The sequence below is a fragment of the Stegostoma tigrinum genome, chromosome 27 (assembly GCF_030684315.1).
Source record: "Stegostoma tigrinum isolate sSteTig4 chromosome 27, sSteTig4.hap1, whole genome shotgun sequence".
NCBI classification, from domain to species: domain Eukaryota; kingdom Metazoa; phylum Chordata; class Chondrichthyes; order Orectolobiformes; family Stegostomatidae; genus Stegostoma; species Stegostoma tigrinum.
Window position 1 is genome coordinate 23517105 of NC_081380.1, and position 21024 is coordinate 23538128.

General features: G+C 38.9%; 1 protein-coding gene across 3 annotated transcripts in view; it reads right to left on the reverse strand.

The window, feature by feature from the left end:
• usp32 (ubiquitin specific peptidase 32) overlaps nucleotides 1-21024 on the reverse strand; it is a 210533-nt gene that overhangs the window by 11398 nt on the left and 178111 nt on the right. For all 3 annotated transcript variants that reach the window (XM_048557263.2, XM_048557262.2, XM_048557261.2), the window contains 12 exons: nucleotides 17611-17716; nucleotides 16968-17141; nucleotides 15190-15364; nucleotides 13011-13162; nucleotides 12546-12657; nucleotides 11535-11746; nucleotides 8695-8879; nucleotides 4759-4845; nucleotides 3413-3533; nucleotides 2987-3178; nucleotides 1615-1858; nucleotides 842-1314 (listed from right to left, as the gene is read on the reverse strand). In XM_048557263.2, the coding sequence (XP_048413220.1) occupies nucleotides 842-1314; nucleotides 1615-1858; nucleotides 2987-3178; nucleotides 3413-3533; nucleotides 4759-4845; nucleotides 8695-8879; nucleotides 11535-11746; nucleotides 12546-12657; nucleotides 13011-13162; nucleotides 15190-15364; nucleotides 16968-17141; nucleotides 17611-17716 (2233 nt within the window). The remainder of the gene's footprint in view (nucleotides 1-841; nucleotides 1315-1614; nucleotides 1859-2986; nucleotides 3179-3412; nucleotides 3534-4758; nucleotides 4846-8694; nucleotides 8880-11534; nucleotides 11747-12545; nucleotides 12658-13010; nucleotides 13163-15189; nucleotides 15365-16967; nucleotides 17142-17610; nucleotides 17717-21024) is intronic.

Below are 21024 nucleotides of genomic sequence, written 5' to 3' on the forward strand. Positions count from 1 at the left end.
TGTTAATATTGCAATATAGTTAATAGAAGTACAAAGGGATCTGGGAGTCTTGTTCCAGGATTCTCTAAAAGTTAACTTGCAGTTAGAGTCCGTGATTAGGAAAGCGAACGTAATGTTGTCGTTTATCTTGAGAGGGTTGGAATATAAGAGCAGTGATGTGCTTCTGAGACATTATAAAGCTCTAGTTAGGCCCCATTTAGAATACTGTGTCCAATTTTGGGCCCCACACCTCAGGAAAGACATACTGGCCCTGGAGCGTGTCCAGCGGAGATTCACACGGACGAGCGGCTAAGGATCCTGGAATTGCATTCATTAGCGTTTAGAAGGTTGAGGGGAGATCGAATAGAAACTTACAAGATAATGTGTGGCTTAGAAAGGGTGGACGCTGGGAAGTTGTTTCCGTTGGGGGGGGGGGGGGGGGCGGAGACTAGGACCCGTGGGCACAGCCTTAGAATTAGAGGGGGTAAATTTAAAATGGAAATGAGGAGACATTTCTTCAGCCAGAGAGTGGTGGGCTTGTGGAATTCATTGCCACAGAGTGCAGTGGAGGCCAGGACGTTAGATGCCTTCAAGGCAGAGATCGACAAATTCTTGATGTCATGAGGAATTTCGGGCAATGGGGAGCATGCAGGGAAGTGGAGTTGAAATGCCCATCAGCCATGATTTAAATGGCAAAGTGGACTCAATGGGCCGAATGGCCTTACTTCCACTCCTATGTCTTATGGTCTTAAAATTAAAGCTTGCAGAATTTGTCGGAAAGGTTTAAACAGATTTTTCATATTGCAATGTTCATGAGCAACTAGAGTTTACTTTGCAACAATTGTAAAAATACTGTACTTACAGAAATTGCATATAAGTTATATAGAGGCTTCAAGAGGAGTGGAACTCTTTGGTCATCTGCAGTTACATTTTCATTCGTGTGACTTTCACACTCTCCATTACTATTGCAATTTCTAAATCCATTCGGTGGCTTATTGTGACACACTCCATTGACTACAATCAACTCATTGTCCTCAGCTGTTACAACCTCATGCAATATTCCCTCATTGTCGCCTCTACAGCAGTTTGCCTTATCAGTGACATCTACCATTTGGTCAAAATGAGCATTTCTGACATTCTTCATCTCCAAAATGTGATCTATATCACAATTATTCTCCTTGCTGCTGTCCAGATTTTCTTTACTGTTTGATAGCTTATTCTTGCCAAGTTGCGGTAAGCGGAGTCGACCTCTGTTTTTTCCTTGTTTGGGGCTGTTGGTAGGGCTGCTACTTTTGCTTGATGAATTCTGATTTTTTCTTCCTGAAGTTGGAGACTCTGTAATTAAAGATAAATACTGAAAAATAATTTTTTTTCTCCACAATTTTGGCTTGGTTGATCAAAAAAGTATCTTATAATGGAATTGCATACTTAAACATTATGACTAGATTAATTGACAAAATTTAATTCAGGTTGCCATGAAAATAGCAGGGACTCAGTTGTTCTTTTAAAAAAATATTGGTGATTAAATGATCTCCAGATATTTTACGCTGCATTAGCAATGTCCAAAAATAATTCAAATTGAATTTTAAATGCTAGAGATTTGGAATTATGACACAAAAGCAACAAATTAAGTACCTTTTAAATTCAAAATACTCAAGTTTACACCAGCTTGTGGTTCAGAGCCACCAGTCCCTATTCCCTGAGAGCTTCTCAAATCTGATTTCTTCAACTCCATTTGTGTGATCTGCTGTTCAATCTGTGTTAAATACCGTGGCACCAGAAATGCACTGGGGTCAAAACCTTCACGAGGAAATTTAACAATCTTCTGTGATTTAATCCAACGGCCGTTAACAAATTGAAATCTTTTCAGGTGAATTATCTTAAAACAAGCAAACAGAAATACAGTTATTACCAGGTAAATGTATAAAACACAAATGACCTGTTTTTGACATGAAAGCACCAGATGAGATCTGTCCTGGTCATCTCTAAAATTCTTTATTACAATTTAGTTTTCCACGTATTACAAAATTTCAGTGATAAATATATTGAGTCATGTATATACATTCCAGCTTTCAGAACATCAGTAGCTGCTGGAATGCAACATCTCAACAATATAAATAATGTTTAAATGCTGAATAACCTGAAGTTAAATTATTAGGCCTCAGATCATTTATATACTGGACAGAAACTGGTATTTCAATTGTCATAAATGTAAAATTGTTATGAGAGATAATCTCTACAATTTAGGGTGAAATTGAGGAGTGAATGGGGTCATGTGATCTGATCTAAACTCTGCCCAATAAATATGGGTGTCTTGGTTGTTAAAGATTGAAGGATCCAGATTGTTTTAAGATGTCTACATCAGTTGCCAATGATGAGGGCACCTGTGATGACTATGGGTATACTCTCAGGGAGTTGTTAGGGATGTCATAATAAACTTGCCCCTTTAATTTCAATATACAAAGGAGTTAGAGGAAAGATAATTAGCATTTTACATGAATACAAGGTCCACATTATGCACATAGCTTGAGAAATGAGTTTTGGAGGAAATAACCCATAGGTAGCTACTGTATTTCTGCATTACAGGTTTTCCTTGTACAGTTGTGGGAGGTTTTAGGCAAGGTTGAAGAGTGAATATAGTTTTGTTAGAAGGAGGAATCGCCAGTGTAACCTTCACCAAGTCAGTAATTGCAGGGATTACAAGCTACCCAGATGGAAAAGGAAAAAAAGCACGTCATCAGAGCTAAAAAGGGACAGATAGGATATAACTGCGGTGCTTTATTTTTGGTAGTTTTAAAAATTGTGGGGAAGAGCTTTTTTATAGTTTTATGGCATCAGCTGCCTAAAGCAATTAGGTTTGTTTAGGACTATCAAAATCTTGAACTCTTGCAAGATCAATCAAGTTGGTCAATGCAAGTTAAGTACCTTTTTAAAAGTTATTGGTGTCTAGGAGGTGAGACAATTTTCCAGTTATCAATTAAAATCAAGTAACTTTTATGCTCAGTACCAGAATTGGTGGAAGCCTCCAGAGATCAAGCTTCTTTGTTGCCAGGCGATGGGTCTTACATTTTGAACAATAATAGAGCTCATCTTCCCCCAACTCTTCTTCACTAGTGAATGCCCGGAGACAGCTGTCCAAATTAATGGGCTCTGCTTGAGCTCGTCGACTCTCCTCAACACTTCCATGCTCTTCACAGATCTGTAGGACAGTTAAAATGTGTGGTGATCAGTCATAGTCTTTGCAATAATTTTGCATTGTAGAGTACACTGCAGTACTGTCCATTTGATTATTCTGGCAGCATTGTTTCTATGTCTACAATAACATTGGGTGAACTTGTTATTTGGAATACTAGAAAGGCTTTAAATTCAAGAAAATAGCAGCAACAAGAAACCGAGTGATAAAATTATTCAATGAATTTAGTGAAATATTTACCCTCTCCTGTGATGTTTGATAACGAAGATGTAAAGCAGTTGGATCCCAGTCAATGGCTATGTAAGCATTTCCAACAGCAGCTCGTTCATCAGAACAGTCGATTTTACATCCTCTGCAAAATCTATTTCAGAACAAAAAGTGCTGTTCAGGTTGCAATGTTACTTCAATTAGCAGAAACACTAGGTATCTCTAAGTATTTTTCTGAACATCTTGTACTTTATCACTGAAGAGATTGGAACTTGGGGCAGAACTTGAAGGTTAATGTTTGTAAGCAATTTATGACTTTCATCAACAATTTTCTATGGTAAATTCTATGAAAAGTGTAAAGAAATACAATTGACTTCAGAATACATCCAATTTGTCTGACAGTTAGCAAGGGATCTTGCCTCTGGATTGGCAACGTATGTACTATGTAGATGTCAGCCAAGATGTGGAGGTGCCGGTGTTGGATGGGTGGACAGGGTCAGAAATCACATGACAACAGGTTATAGTTCAACAGGTTTATTTGAAAATACAAGCTTTCGAAGCCTCAGTCCTTCAGGTGTTAGCAAGAGAGGTACTATCAGACAGAGAATTTATAAGTAAAAGATCAAAGGGTCACACCACTGATGTATTAAAACAAAGCTAAGATGCTGTTAAATCTTCAATTCGTTAGAAGGTTGTAATTGATTATATATGTAAATCTCCAAAGTCGTTACAGGTCACGGTCCAGAGAGAATTGAAAGTGTCAGCGGTGTAGGGAAGCAGTGACATTGTAGGACGGACAGACACACACACACACACACACACACACACACACACAGTCTGTGTCCTCTTCCCCCCGCAACCTCTCTCACCCCCTATCACATAACCCTCCCCTATACACGCACATGTGAATCTATCAGTGAATTTGTATTTGCAGATACATTATCTACAAATTGTGTGCTTTTGAACAAAACAATGTGGCATTTTATAAATTCCTGCTTTTAGAAATAAAACCAGTCTGGCTCCAAACCAGAACACAAGTAGATTCTAGACAAGGCCTCACACCTAAAATGCATTGACTGTCCTAAACTGTCGTTTCTTCTTTACAGTGATAAAACTTTTAGTTCTCTCAGGAAGAAATTTGGAAAATTACTTACATGTTGTGTTTTCAAATAAACCTTTTGGACTATAATCTGGTGTCGTGTGATGTCGGCCAAGGTGGGATATAAAACAAAATTGTCTTGTTTGTGGAAGTACAAAATTAATTGAAGGCACACAATAATATTTACATAAAACCCAAGGTTATAATCAACTCTCAGTTTTACACGTTCTTCATTACAATTAAAAATAGCGATCAGAGTAAAAAGGGCTTTTTTTGTTACCTGTACCATGAACACCATGAACAAGTGTTTCCATCTTTATGAACAACTCGAAGAGTGAATGGATACTGATAGCCCATACTATCATCACTAGAATACAAACACAAAATATTAGCCTAGCCAACAATGCATGATGCAGCAAACTGGAAGATTAGTTTTCACGTTACATCACAAAATATAAAATTACAAATTTTTGACTCAGCTTTAAGAGTGCTATAACCAATCAAGGCTCATACCCTGGTAACTTTGACAGTGAAAATGAGACATTTGTCATTCTGCATGGCAAGTTTTTTATTCACTCTTGGGTCACGAACATTGCTAGTTGGACCAATATTCATTGCCCATCTGTAGTTGCCCTTTTGAAGGTGGCCTCTTGAATTGCTGCAGCCATGTGAACAAAGAATAAAGAGTAGGGCATTTGATCCTTCAGGCATGTTCCAACATTCAATCAATTGTGGGTGATCTGATCTTAATCTCAACTTTGCATTATTGCATATCCTCAAACTTTCATCCCCCTGCTAATTAAGAATCTACCAATCTCTAAAGTAAAAATAGTTAATGATTCTGCATCCACTGGAATTCCATTCAGCAAAAGGCAAAGAGACTCACCTTAGAAAAACATGCTTCCTCATTTCAGTTTTCAGAGGGTGCCCTGTTATTTTTAAACAATGATTCCTAGTTCTATCCCAAGGAGGTAACATGCTTTCAATAACCAGCAGTTTAGTCCCCTCAGCATTATATATGTTTCAATTAAGTCATCTCTAACTCTTCTGAACTCCACAGCGTACATGGTTAGCCTGTTTAACTTTAGGCAATTGCTAATTCCATGTATTAGTAAAGTAAACCCTCTCTGAACAGTTTCGAATATATTAACATCTTTCCAGAAGTATGACGACCAGTACTATACAATTCTCCAGATGTAGTCTCATCAATGGCCTGCACAACTGAAGCACAGTCCATCTACAATTGATTCAGGTCACCTCGCAATAAATTAATACATTTGATTCGGTCTTCCGATTATTTGCTGTACTTGCATATTACTCTTATGCGATTCATCCACTCGGACACCCAGACCTCTGCAACTTGTCATTATTTAAATAATATGTTCCTTCTTTATTCTTTCTGCAAAGATGGACAATATTACACTTTTCCACATTGTACTCCATTTGTCAAATGTTTGCTCATTCACCCATCTATAACCCTCCATGTGATGCAAGTAGACCCACAATGCCATCAGGGAGGCATTTGCATTACTGCATATCCTCAAACTTTCATGTGAACAAAGAATAAAGAGTAGGGCATTTGATCCTTCAGGCATGTTCCACCATTCAATCAATTGTGGGTGATCTGATCTTAATCTCAACTTTGCATTACTGCATACCCTCAAACTTTCATCCCCCTGCTGACCCAGTACTCTGAGGAACAGCAATATTTTTCAGTCAGGACGGTGAGTAGCTTGGAGGGAAGCTTGCAGATAGTGCTGTTACCCTTGTCCTTGCAGATAGCAATGGTTAGAGATAATGGGAACTGCAGATGCTGGAGAATCCAAGGTAACAGTGTGAAGCTGGATGAACACAGCAGGCAAAGCAGCATCTCAGGAGCACAAAAACTGATGTTTTGGGCCTAGACCCTTCATCAGAGAGGGGGATGGGGAGAGGGTTCTGGAATAAATAGGGAGAGAGGGGAGGTGGACCGAAGATGGAGAGAAAAGAAGATAGGTGGAGAGGGGGAGTATAGGTGGGGAAATAGGGAGGGGATAGGTCAGTCCAGGGAAGACGGACGGGTCAAGGAGGCAGGATGAGGTTAGTAGGTAGGAAATGGAGGTGCGGCTCGAGTGAGGGAGGAAGGGATAGGTGAGAGGAAGAACAGGTTAGGGAAACAGGGACAGGCTGGGCTGGTTTTGGGATGCAATGGGGTAAGGGGAGATTTTGAAGCTAGTGAAGTCCACATTGATACCATATCGCTGCAGGGTTCCTGCAACCTTTGGGTGGCATCGTTGTGGCACTGCGGGAGGCCCATGATGGACATGTCGTCTGAGGAATGAGAGGGGGGAGTTAAAATTGTTCGCAACTGGGAGGTGCAGTTGTTTACCGCAAACCGAGCAGAGGTGTTCTGCAAAGTGGTCCCCAAGCCTCCGCTTGGTTTCCCCAATGTAGAGGGGGCCACACCGGGTACAGTGGATACAGTATACCACATTGGCAGATGTGCAGGTGAACATCTGCTTAATATGGAAAGTCATCTTGGGGCCTGGGAAGGGGGTGAGGAAGGAGGTGAGGGGCAAGTGTAGCACTTCCTGCGGTTGCAGGGGAAGGTGCCGGGTGTGGTGTGGAGGGGAGTGCGGAGCGGACAAGGGAGTCACGGAGAGAGTGGTCTCTCCGGAAGGCAGACAAGGGTGGGGATGGAAAAATGTCTTGGGTGGTGGGGTCGGATTGTAGATGGCAGAAGTGTCGGAGGATGATGCGTTGTATCCGGAGGTTGGTGGGATGGTATGAGAGAATGAGGGGATCCTCTTGGGGCGGTTGTGGCAGGGATGTGTTACGGGAAATATAGCAATGGTTGTTGGTTTGGAAGGAATTGTCTAAGGATCTTTGGTAAATTTCTGCAGTGCATCTTGTAGATAGTAGCTGCCACTACATTTTAGTGGCAGAGGGAGTGAATGTTTATGAACGTGGTGCCAATTAAGCAGGCTGCTCTGCCCGGAATGTTGGCAAGCTCAAGTATTGCTGGAGATGCAGTCATCCAGGAAAGGGTGGAGTATTCCTTCACCCTCCTGACATGTGCCTTGTAGATGGTGGACAGGTTTTTGGGAGTCAGGTGATAAGTCATTGCAGTACTTCTAGCCTCTGCTATGTTCTTGTAGTTACTGCATTTATATGGCTAGTCTAGTTGAGTTTCTGGTTACTGGTAACACAAAAGGCTTTGAGAACAATGGATTCAGTGATGGTAAGACCATTGAAAGTCAAGTAGCAATGGCTGGTTTATCTCTTATTGGAGATAGCTATTGCCTGCATTGTGTGTGGTGTGAATGCCAATTACCACATTTCAGCCTCGGCCTGGATATTATCCAAGTCTTGTTGCATTTGAACATGGATTGCTGAAGCAATCAGAGGAGTTGAATGATGGTAAACATTGTGTAATCACCAGTGAACACCCCACTTCCGACCTTATGATGGAGAGAAGGCCATTGATAAAACAGCTGAAGATGGTTGGGCTGAGGATATTAGCTTGAGGTGATCCTGCAGAGTTTTGTGCAGCTGAGATGACTTACCTTCAACAATCATGATCAAGTTCCTATGTGCCATGTGTGGCACCAACCAGCAAATAGCTTGCCCCTATAGCCATTTATTCCAGTTTTGTTAGGGCTCCTTGATGCTAAAGTCCATTGAATGATAGAATTCTTCTCTGATTCTGATATAATCAGCTCAGCGAGCAAACTCACATCCAGAACCTCAACCTGAGCTACAAATCTTCTCAAAACTCACTATAATCAGAACAGCATACTGAGTACTAACATGGGTTTGCCACCTCACTGCCCAAGTTATAAGGCGTTGCAAGGCCTTAGACAGTTTCCACAAAACTATCGTGGGTACCAGCTGCCCTATATCCAGTGGGCCTTCTAAGCTCCGTGGTGGCACACAACTTTAGGTTCATGAGTGGGTTGAACTCCAAGTTGGCTCCTTTAGGATATTAAATGTGTAACTTCTCTAACAAAAACAATTAAGGGCTGAGATACAACAAAACATTTATAAGTAAACAGGCTGTGCCATCTTCCATCTCCTCCACATTTCGTTGGTAAGGTATGCTACAACATAATGTATCCTTCTACTGACAATCAAATAACAGTGTTACAAAATGGGAAGGATGACTGATGCAGACGGCAGCACAGAACACAGAGCTACTAAGAAATTGTTGTGAAAAAGAAATCATATTTCCACTGACCAGTCTTGAGCATGGTTGCTTGCTTCCTGAGGTGGCAGAGGGCTGGCAAGTCGTGAAACCTGTATCCATACAGAGTCATAGAGGTCCTTCTTGCGCGTATGTACAGTGCAGGGTACAATAAGTGGCATACCAAATAAGCTGGGGCGATTTTTCTGTGAGGACAGAAAATACAGTTCCGTCCGCATCTGTAGAAAAGAAGAATATTTGAAGTAAAATTCATAAAACTTACATAAGTGATCAAAAGGATTCCAAAGTATAACTAGTAATTTTTTTTTAAAACAAAAAGAATAGAAACATAGAAGGAGGCAGCCGTTTGGCCCTTCAAACCCGGTCTACCATTCTTCACAATCAGGGTTGATCGTCCAACTCAATAGCCAAATCCTGCTTTCTCCCCATACTGTGACCCTGGTTCTGGACACACCTACCAACAGGAACATCCTCACTGCATCTACCCTGAACATCAATACTTTATCAAAAGTGTGTAATTAACATAAATGATGCTGGGGTGTTGTACCCTGATATTCAGGCTAACTTGAAAAAGAATTGGTTTTACTTTAGTGGCCCATTTGATAGCTGTCTCACCCTTAATCATTCACATTCTCCACCAGCGCACACGCTATCCAGAAGATGCAGTGCAGAAACTCACTAGAACTTCTTTGTCAGCACCATCCAAACCCATGACATCTACCATGTAGAAGAAGAATGGCAGACGCATGGAAATGCCACTACCTGCAAGTTCGTCTGTAAGTCACACATCATCCTAACTATATTAGCTTTCCTGCACTGTTGCTGGATCAAATTCTCTTCCTAATAGCACAACAGATGTATCTATGACACAGGGAGTGCAGTAGTTCCAAAACGTTGCCCATCATCACCTTCTTGGGAGAATTAAGGATGGCCAATAAATGTTGGCCTAGTTAATGACACTCGTGACCAGACACTTCTGACAAGAAAGACTGCAGGTCATGGACTGCAAGTGATTTTTCTAATGGAAGTAAAGGTGTCACACTTCTTGAGTGTTTGTGAAGTTGCACTCATCAGGGCAAATGGAGAGTTTCCAATCATATGCTTAATTTGTTCCTTCAAATAGTGGGCAGACTTCAAGAATTCAGAAGTTGGTTTACTCATCTTAGAATTCCCAGCCTCTAACTTGCACTGTTCGCAACTATATTTATATTGCTGCTCTAGTTCAGTTTCTAGTCAATGGTAACCCCAAAATGTTCACACAGCCAGAGTCAGAGCACGGAAACAGATTCTTTGGTCCAACTTGTCCATGCCAACCAGACATCCCAATCTGATCCAGTTCCATTTGGCCCATATCTATCTAAATCCTTCCTATTCACGTACTCATCAAGATGGCTTTTAAAATGCTGTAATTGTGCTGCCTCACCACTTAATCTGACAGCTTGTTCGTAAAAATGTACCATCCTCGTGTCAAAATGTTACTCCTCAGGTCCCTTTTAAATCTTTCCCCTCTCACCTTAAACCTATCCCCTCTAGTCTTGGACTCCCCTACCTTGGGAGAAAGACCTATTCACCCTATTCATACCCCTCATGATTTTCTAAACCTCTGTAAGGTTAGCCCTCAGCCTCCAACATTCCAAGTGGGGGAACCTTAGTCTATTCAGCCTCTCCCTAGAGATCAAAAACCACCTCCCTACCTCTACCCTACTACAGCCGGCATCATCCTTGTACATTTTTTCTGCACATGCTCACGTTTAACAATATCCTTACTATAGAAGGGCAATTAGAATTGTACACAGGAAAGCGGCCTCACCACTGTCCGATACAGCTTCAAAATTACAGCCTGACTCCTACACTCTGTATTGTGACCAATGAAACGTGTCAAATACCTACCCTAGCCTGTCTACTTGTGATTCCACTTTCACTTTGTTCAGCAACACTCCCCAGGGCCTACGATTATCTGTATAATTTCTGCCCTGGTTTGCCTTCTCCAGTTTTCTTTCATTTGCACACAGGGCAAATGTGTCTCGTTGACTTTGTTCTGAGAAATGTGGAGATTTTCCCTCTTTCACATCATTAACATACATTTGATATCTCAATATCTCCTTCACCATTAAGCAACCTCTGCATTTGACCCTCAACATCTGTCCTCCTTGCTCTTACCCCCCAACTGTCTATATCAATAAAAACCATCATTTTCCAGCCCCTGTCTGTTCTGGAGAATAGTCATATCAGATTCTAAACATTAATTGTTTCAGTCTCCATACAAATTTCCTGATCTGCTGACTTCTTCCAGCACACTTGGTTTGGATGACAGTACCCATGTTGCCTTTAGAGTCCCACGCCTGCATAGTGACAGCCGGCAGCTTGGTGTCAGGCAGAGGCTCAGCCCATAGGACCTGATGGAGTTATGGTTCTGACATGCACTGGGTGGTGGTTGGCAGTCAACAGCCAGGAGTTTGGATATGAGCATGTGGGAGCCCCTGAGCAGCTGAAAGCACAGTTGCACCCCTGTAGATAGTCGGGGTTTCTACAATGGTAATACCATTGAATATCAAAGAGAGATGGTTAAATTCTGTCCTGTGGATGGCCATTGCCTGACATTTGTGGGGCAAAAACGTTACCGGACAGGTATCAACTCAAGCCTGGACATCATCCAGGAATTGCTGCACATTAACACTGACCATTTCAATCTCTGAGGAGTAGTAAATGGTGTTCATTAGCGCAATCATCAGTGTATATCTTCACTTTTGACCTTATGATGGAGAGAAGGACATTGATGAAGCAACTGAAGTTGGTTGAGCTGAAGACACTAACCTGAGTTTAGTTTTCAATTTCATTTTAAACAGCAGCTCGGCTTTGAAGCATTATCTTACCATTTTTCTGTGAACTGCAATAATATATCCTATGAAAGGGCTTTCAGTAACTGCTGGCAAATGTCCATTAGGCAGTCCATTAGAGAGATTCTTCTCAATCTCTGCTGGCACAACAGTACTAGGAATTCCATTGGGAATGAGATTAGGTTTCATTGGATTAGCATTTGAAGACTGGTTATGCTTTCCATTAGTTAATGGCATCTGGGAGGAATCTATCAAAAGATAGATGGTTCATTAAGTTGTGACAGTAATACGTTTAAAATAACTGGATTCAAACATTTTCTTCTTTCTACAAAAGAGAAATCAAAATGTCAAATAAGTCAAAAATTATTTCATTCTCTGAAGGATTAACTGGCTATATATTATGGTTACAGCTGATAGGAAGTGAATGTTTAATGAATCTGTATGACATTCCTTACTGCTATTTTTAGAGATATTAGCCAATTTACTAAACCAATTGCAGGCTCCATTAGAAGAACACAGACATAAAAACTTAATGTTATCACATAAAAACTTAGGTGTAACCAACAGTAATTTCTAGCCTACAAATGGACCCCATAACAAGTTTCCTAAATCAAAGCCAAATGAAAGAGTGAAAAAAGAAATCACATAACAAACAGACCACAAAGACTCTTGCACATAGTGCAAGCAGTGGTTCCTCTGAATCTTTCAAGCAGCATAAAACTTGGCAATAGCTCCTTGATTACATCAAGTTGCGCGAGATAACGCCAGCTTTTGTAATTTTCAAAGATCAAGAAATACTGAAATCTGTCAGACCACTTCAGTCGAAAGTTCACAGACCTGAAACATTATCCCGGTTTGTCTTTCTCCACGGATAATGCTTGAATAGCTGAGGAATTTTGACAATTTCTAGCTTTTTGACTATGTGAATATTATTGGTATGTCACAATATATAAGAGCTTGCTCGAGTCTCGACTTGAATTTTTACTACGTTACATTTTAACACCGACAGTTAATCCATATTACATAATCTCTGTAGACTCTTATCACCTGTTTGTATCGGAGATGTGGCAGAGGTTGGCGATCCTGGAACAGGGATCTCAAAAGCACACAGAAAACCATTAGTTGACAGTCGCACTTTCTGGTTATCTTGAGGAAAATTCTGTTCAAAATGACAAAAATTCACAATTTTTAAAATCATTTGCTTGGTCACTGATTGATTCACATTACTATTAATTCTACAGTTTTCCATTTAAAACTCAAATGGCTTTTGCAAGATTGCCTCATCAACAAATTTATATTATCTGCTTTAGTAATCACTCCTGTATGCGCTTTCTTTTTTACAAATCTAACCTTTTGTTTTCTTGCACATTCCCTAAATTTTACTTGTATTAGCTAACTCAAGTTATTAACGCAGAAGGGATTCATCTATAATGAAGAAACAAAGCATTTTATAAACAAATACAAAATTCTGCTGCACCATGTTGTATGTATTTCTACAAAATATGTACTCACTTTTATATTAGAACCATGAACCTCTCCCAGTAAGATCTGTTCTGACTTCAGTCCACACAATTCACTTAATTGTTTTTTCAAACCTGTGTATTTCTCATCCATATTTAATCGTAAACCATAACGAATTGGTGTGGAACCATCTAATTTGATAACTGAAAAATAGAACAAATTTCATATCTATAGGAGTACAACTTTTCATTGGTACCATTCTCAGTTGTTAAATTGAGAGATGAGGTTAGTTCCCATATGGAAGCTGATCCTTTTGAGGAAGAAATCATGACAATAAAGAAAAAGAATAGGACAGAAAAAATTTGGGGGGGGGGGGGGAATCAACAGATGTGTGACAGAAACATTAATAATGACAATTAATGGAAAAAATTAATATTCAAGAAGTGTTTTTCAAGATTGTATGTTTGTCAAGATATTGTGGAATGAAATACAAGTTTCAACACAAACCACATTTCGGATCAAATATAAAAACAGAAATCCACAAATCAAAATATAGTAGCATGTGTTGGACAGTTCCGTATTGTGGATCCCATGTTCAACAGAAATTGTCCAAACCTAATTCGGTCTGTATTTCTATATCCACAAGAGAGTGAAATGTTAAGTCCATCAATGTTGGACAAGGCTCTCCAATGTAAAGGACAGGTGAATTCATCCACTGTGCTTTTCAAACAACTTTAGCAGCATGACATTTAAGAGAAGGTACGTGGTATAGTAATTTATGAAACTAAAATACTGTAAAAACTCAACAGGTCATGTGTACTTGTGGAGAGAAGTAAACTTGCATGTTTCAGATCATTGTCCCTTCATCAGAACGGAGGAAGATTTAAGAGGTTTTAAGGAAGTGAGACAAGGAAAAGAGCAAAAGAGTAATTCTGTATTCGGGTGATGGGCAGGATAGATTAAACAAGGAAAAAGGTTTCAATTTGGAAAACACCAGAGAAAATTGTAATGGGTAAAGGGAGGGAAGCAAAATATGCATCAGAATGCAGTGTGAATGGTTGCTTTGCAGCTACTTAATTTTTAAAATTTCCGTACGGGATATGGGAGTCATTGGCAAAGGTAGCAGTTATTGTTGATTCCTAGTTATCCTTACACTGATTGGCTCTCAAGACCACTTACAGTGTGGGCCGTTAGGAGTGAAACACTAATGGGCATTAAAGAATGGCAGACTTTCTTGTCTAAAAGGACATTAGGGAACCAGATTGGTTTTAGGACAATCAATGGTTTCATGGTTGCCATGAGACTAGCTTTTAATTCTGGATTTCACTGGTTCAGTCTTATTTCCATCGTTTGTGTCGTGATGGTTTGAGTTTGGCTTCACTGGACAACTGTAGCAGGCAGAGAGTGTTGTTCAGGCTACAGAATTGAAATGAAACAAAGTTCAGGGCCATTTTCACAGACTGAAGGAAGAGGCCCACACTCAGTCCACTTTTGGTCTCCCCAGTATGAAGGAGATTATCTGATGAGCAACAAATGTAATATGAAGTGAAAGATATACAAGTTCACTCAGAAATATTTGGGGTATTGATGGTGAGAAGGGAGAAGTAAAAGAAAGCTTTACATATTTGCACTTGCATGGAAAGATGGCACAGGAAACGGAGGGGCTATTGTAAAAGTGACTGAGAAATGGATCAGGGTATCATGGAGGCAACATGCTGGAGTTGACCCATTGAACAGTGCTGGTAGGGTGGAAGTTGCCAACAAGGAGAACTCCATGATTTTAGGAGGGATGGGAAGGAGTGAAAGCAGAAGGGCATGAAATAGATTGACGGGATACTCCACCGTATCTAATCACACTGGTAGGGAATGCTTGGTTTAAGAAAAAGGATAAATATCAGAAGAACTACTAATTGGAAAATGTTGCACAAAAAGGGAAATACATTCACTTCTGAGGGCTAAGGGAAGACATAAGTCAGAAATTCACAATTTGTTTTGTGACTAGCTTTTCATTTAGAATTTGAGAACTTTTCAAGTCAAACTATTTTCTGTCTTGCTTATGCTTGACACTAAGGGTGTACTCTTTATAGCCTTGTAAATACCAACATATGGATTATTCCAAAAAAGCTATACTCAAACCAAACAGATTAAATTAATTCATTGACAAATATTTTTCTTTATGAAGATGAAATTTCTCCATAATTTTTTAACATAGCCATTAAGTTCAACAAACCTGTGATTTCTAAGTGCATATAGCTATCCATTGGCAGAGGCAAAGACAAGAAGTTAAATGGATCAAATCGAACACTAATGTGACCACACGTTTTACATTTGACTTGTGATTTTAGCTGTCCGTGGAACAGGTCGACCACAATTGATTTATTTCTCCTTAAGTGATTTTCCCAAGCCTAAAAGAGGACAGAAATAAGAGGTGAACAGAAATGCATGGCTTTAACAATGAAGTAGGAAGTACCTACCTTGACTTTTAAAACATTCAAAACTGTGAACTATACAACCAAAGATGATGGGAACTGCAGATGCTGGAGATTCCAAGATAATAAAATGTGAGGCTGGACGAACACAGCAGGCCAAGCAGCATCTCAGGAGCACAAAAGCTGACGTTTCGGGCCTAGACCCTTCATCTGATGAAGGGTCTAGGCCCAAAACGTCAGCTTTTGTGCTCCTGAGATGCTGCTTGGCCTGCTGTGTTCGTCCAGCCTCACATTTTATTAACTATACAACCAAGATTATTTTAAAATTTTTTATCCACTGAAGCAAATTCATTACTATTGCATTTTTTAATCTTAAATTAATGAATATAGGATAATATTGACTAACTGCTCCCTCAATTAAAAAAATCTACTTTGAAAATTTCTGTCTGTAGTTAGTTGAATGTAAGTAACTAAAATTCTGGCTGAGTATGCAGGTTAGGAAGCCTACTGCAGTTGCCAGTGCACAATATTTCAGTCAATTTAATATGTAGTATGGTCCCACAGCAGGGTTCCACTAATCCTCAAGGCAACTGACTGTGGTTCAACCCAAGAGACATCATGCATCAAATTACTAAAATATTCCTAAGGATACTAATACGCGCCCAGACAAAGAACAAAGAACATTCCAGCACAGTACAGGCCCTTCAGCCCTCGATGTTGTGCCGACCTGTCATACCGATCTCAAGCCCATCTAACCTACACTATTCCATGTACGTCCATACGCTTATCCAATGACAACTTAAATGTACCTAAAGTTGGCGAATCTACTACCGTTGCAGGCAAAGTGTTCCATTCCCTTACTACTCTGAGTAAAGAAACTACCTCTGACATCTGTCCTATATCTTTCACCTCTCAATTTAAAGCTATGCCCCCTCGTGCTCGCTGTTACCATCCTGGGAAAAAGGTTCTCCTTATCCACCTTATCTAACCCTCTGATTATTTTATATGTTTCAATTAAGTCACCTCTCAACCTTCTTCTCTCTAACGAAAACAGCCTCAAGTCCCTCAACCTTTCCTTGTAAGACCTTCCCTCCATACCAGGCAACATCCTACTAAACCTCCTCTGTACCCTTTCCAAAGCTTCCACATCCTTCTTATAATGCGGTGACCAGAACTGTACGCAATACTCCAAGTGCAGCCGCACCAGACGCAAAATAATTTCTGGCAGAATGCTCTTAATGGGAAAATGTGTCAGCAATAATACTTTCAAAGATCAGAGAAAAATATTTCTTCTGTCAATATTGTGACGAATTGACAAAGTGATTTGAAGAAAGAGAAAAGGCTTTTTGCTTATATTCAAGGAGGATATAAACTATGATTTTTGTTTAAAGCTACCAATTTAAAGGCAATGTATTGCAAAATTTCTACAGATACTTAAGCTCAATACATAAAATTACTGAACAGGAATCTTCAGTATAGTTTACATTTGTAGAAAAAAAACAATATCATGCAAGAAATTATCGTATAACTAGTCATTTAACATGCAAGATTAAGAGGTTTCAAACAAAGAACTACTGACCTCTGCTGCGACCTCAAAATCTGGACGACCATTGCTATCTTTCAGTTCTACATACGGCTTTTCATGAACTCTGTTAAGGTCTTCGTGAAGACCATCCAATAAGAATGCGAGGAGTTCTTGGGAGTCCTGTTGCTGAAAGCCATTAAATCTAGGGGCATACTTTGCTATTGTCCACTAAAAATAAAACAAAAAAAATAAAATCTGTAGTTTGTCACAGAACAAACATAAAAATTGGTGTTTCTTAGTAACAGTTTATCAAAGAAATATTTTTTCGTCACTGTTCTCACTTAGGTATTCCCTTCTGAAATGTGTCCTCTCTGTTCATGCTTTCCATTTTAAATATTTATTTTACAGGTTTTTGAGAAGAATATCTACTAAGCAAAGTCAATAATTTATTTTACCACTGCCACACTTAGCAAAAAGTTCATTTACCAGACTTCATTTCTTCATACAGAAACTTTAACAGTAAGTTACCACAGCATGAAATAAAAATGAAAAATGGTTTATTGCTAATTCTCTCATTTATTCCATAGTAACTGCTAGCGTTAGTTAACTAACATTTTTCTAAATAAAAATTCAAAACAAACTGTCATCACAATGGATCTTACTTACTGAAATATTTTACCAAAACACACTTCCTTACCCTGAGTTTAAGCGGTGCTATATTCTTCTGAGTTCCACTCCATAATTCTTGGATAAGATCCCCATAGCACTTGGCCATATGACCTTTCATGCCTAATGGGTTAGCCCTGCATTAAATCACAAGACAGTCAAACTGACCTTTCAACAATATACTCAGTTTAATATTTCATTGCATAGTATCTCGAAAATCAGGAGTCACTGATTATTCAACAGAAGATTACTTATATCTTCTGTTGTTGATTATTTGATTAACATTTGAAACATTTAACAATGTGGCTAAACAGCCTAAAAGAAAAATCAAATGCAAGAGTAGACTGCATTTGCTCCCTCAGTCTGCTAAATCATTCAATGAAATCATGATTAAATGCTGGATCAACTGCACTTTCCAAAATCCTGGATTCCATTTGGACCTAAAAGCTTACTGACAAATGGGTACTCAAATTTAGCTCAGGAGATACTTGACACAAAATACTTTTTCCTTTAAACTTTGACACTATTTATAAAAATGAATTAAAGGAGTGTTGAGAGTTCACTGATTCAGTTCTGTTTTAACAGATCAAGAAACACAGAATCAATTTGTTAAGTTCCTTATCCTTACTAGCCAGGTTTTGCTGGACATCTGTCAGGGTATCATATACCAGTTTGGACCTACAAAACATTTCATCCTTGGACAAAAAAGGAACAATGGCTAGCATTCATAAAAACAGAATAGCAACAGTACTGGCAAAGGCAAGATAAGCAATCCAAATGGATTTCTCTTTTCTAATCAAAGTAGCTTGGAAATGCAATACAAAAAAGACAATTGGATGCAATTTTTTGACTAATCTGAATATTCACAAGTCCATGTCAGCAGCATTTAATCTTTTAACAACCCATTTATTCTCTACTTAAATTTCTAAAGCCATCCAAGCATGTAAATAGCATTAGTGTCCAGTTCAGTATATTCCTTGTCAATTTTTAGACATTTTCTTCAGAATCAGATGTTCAAACAAACAAACATTCATTGCTTGGAAAAATTTAAGACAAATATATTCAACGCAATTATCTTGTCCCATTTACGTGACCTTAATTTCAGGCAAGTATGCTGCACAGGGATAGTGTCTGGTGTGTTTTTAAGTGACAAAGTGTCATGTATTTTAATTGGTTGCCTGGTCTACTTGGACATCATAAATTTCATTTATGCTTCTAAATGCTCATTATTGGGCAGTGTCAACGACAGCTTGAAGAATTATCTTTCTTTAAATTACAATAGACAAAGTTAACTATAGTCATTTTTATAGTTTAAGCTAATGGCTAAAACATCTCACCATGCCATTTAGATGGAAAATTATACAGACATAATGCCAATGTTGATGCCTTTGCTCAGGCAACGTAATATATACACTTTCCTGTAAAGGCATAAATCCAGAGAAGTCTAAAATCAAATGTCCAAGGTGGTCAACTAATCAATTATAACAGCTAATGATCAACCTTTTGCACAACTGAGTGCAATGACTGAGAAAAACAAATTGTAAACTAAGAAAAATACACTCGTTAGGTGGCAAAGAGAAAAGAAAATCACTTTGTAAACTATCGTTCATTAGCTGACATGCTGCCCAGGAAGGGAACAGTACGTGATATTCCTGGGAAATTTAGGACATTACCTGGAGGCCTGCTGAATATTTGAATGCATTCTCCACCTACTGCAGATTTCTAATAACTTACAAGACCACTGAAGACTTCGTTTCCCTTAATAGTGCCCTCAAGACGTTCCTTTCCTAAGCTGCATTAAGGCACTTTTAACCAAGAGAGGCAGTACAACTTCGAAGTACAACAGATTCTAATTATTTAATAAGGGTCAGACAAATGTGAATTTTTGAAGGGATCTTGGTATTTCTATTTGAAGTATGTAACTGATTCTACAAGATGGGATGTACTATCATTCCAGTACCATTTACACAGCAGAAAAGGCTAACCTAGTACTCATTACAGTGAAAACAGATTTGTCAAGTTCCAAATCAAATAACTTTTTTTGCCACTTTTCAGTGGGAGGTGGCAGATGGGTCAAAAATAAATTGGCAGACTAGTAGTTATCTTTTTCTTGAGAGGTAGCAGCTCCAGCAGTATATGCTCCATTTGGATATATATTTGTTACAACTTAGAAATAGATTTAATTCTACCCACCTAATGCAGCAATAGCTGGTGACAACATTTTAAGAAAATTCTTAAAGTATCTCTGTGAACTGGGTTATCATTTGACTTAATTGTGTATGACTGAGTGACTACTCAGAACAGGTATGTGCATGCGGGGGCAATTGACAACTCCGTAGACACAGGCAGAGGTTTGGGGGCAAAGCATGAGGATGACCAGTTCCTAGAGAGGTGTTTATACGAGCTAGTGAGAAAATTTCATACATTGTCATTGAGTGAAAATTTCGGGGATACAATTTTTCAAACAAGCTGGCAAACTGTCTTTGTTCTACAGCATGAGGAGTATAGTGGAATTAAGAACTTTAAGAATGTAAATAAAAATCTGACAAGAAATCTCATTATGTGCAAAGAAAGTGCATTAACAAATTAGATAATTATAGCTTTAAGCAATTACTCCCATGAAATCAAAGTTAAGCCGAAATAATTTCTGAATGTAATGCTTTACTCTAATTTGCAGCACTTTGTATAACGTTAGATAAATTGCAAGGTCCCAGAGGAGTTATATTGGGCTGCTCTCTCATTTGAGAGAGATGATTAGTGGTCATTTAACCTGAGGGTCATCACACTTCAGGTGAGCGGGAAAGGTTGAGAAGGAGAGTCTTTCAGAGTAACCTGAGCTGATGTGGGAGTTGAACTGTTAATGTACATTAACTACAGGAGTTTAGACTCCCTATGCAGAATGAAGCAATTCAATACAAAATGTACATGACCACATTGTCAAATCATGACAATTAAGTTAACATTATCATACTGTTTTATGAAAAAAATTAAATGTCTTTTGTATTTCAACAGGTGATACACGAGTAGACTACACACATTATCAATTTGTACTATCCTAAAATGAAAGTTTAGAAGTCTAATTTTCTTTTTGAAAGAGCTTACTCTTCTTTTCAAAAATTGTGTGTTGGGAAGACATAATAGTTCCAATGCTACACAATAATCACACCATGCATCAATACGCAACAGCACCATTAATTTAGTATTTGCCTTCATAAGCCAGTTACAAATACTGATGACCATACATAAAATGCAAAATAATATGTGAAGAATATGAAGCAGTGGTGCTTCTTCGGGCTGAGATAAGCAGCCAAGGATTGGTATTGGGACCCGCACTATGTTCTCCAATTTCTGTTTATGCTTGCACTTGGAAATTCAAAGCAAAAAGGTCATGGTTTAATGAAAGCCAATTAGCTCAAAAAAAATTGAAATTGACTAATACTGCATT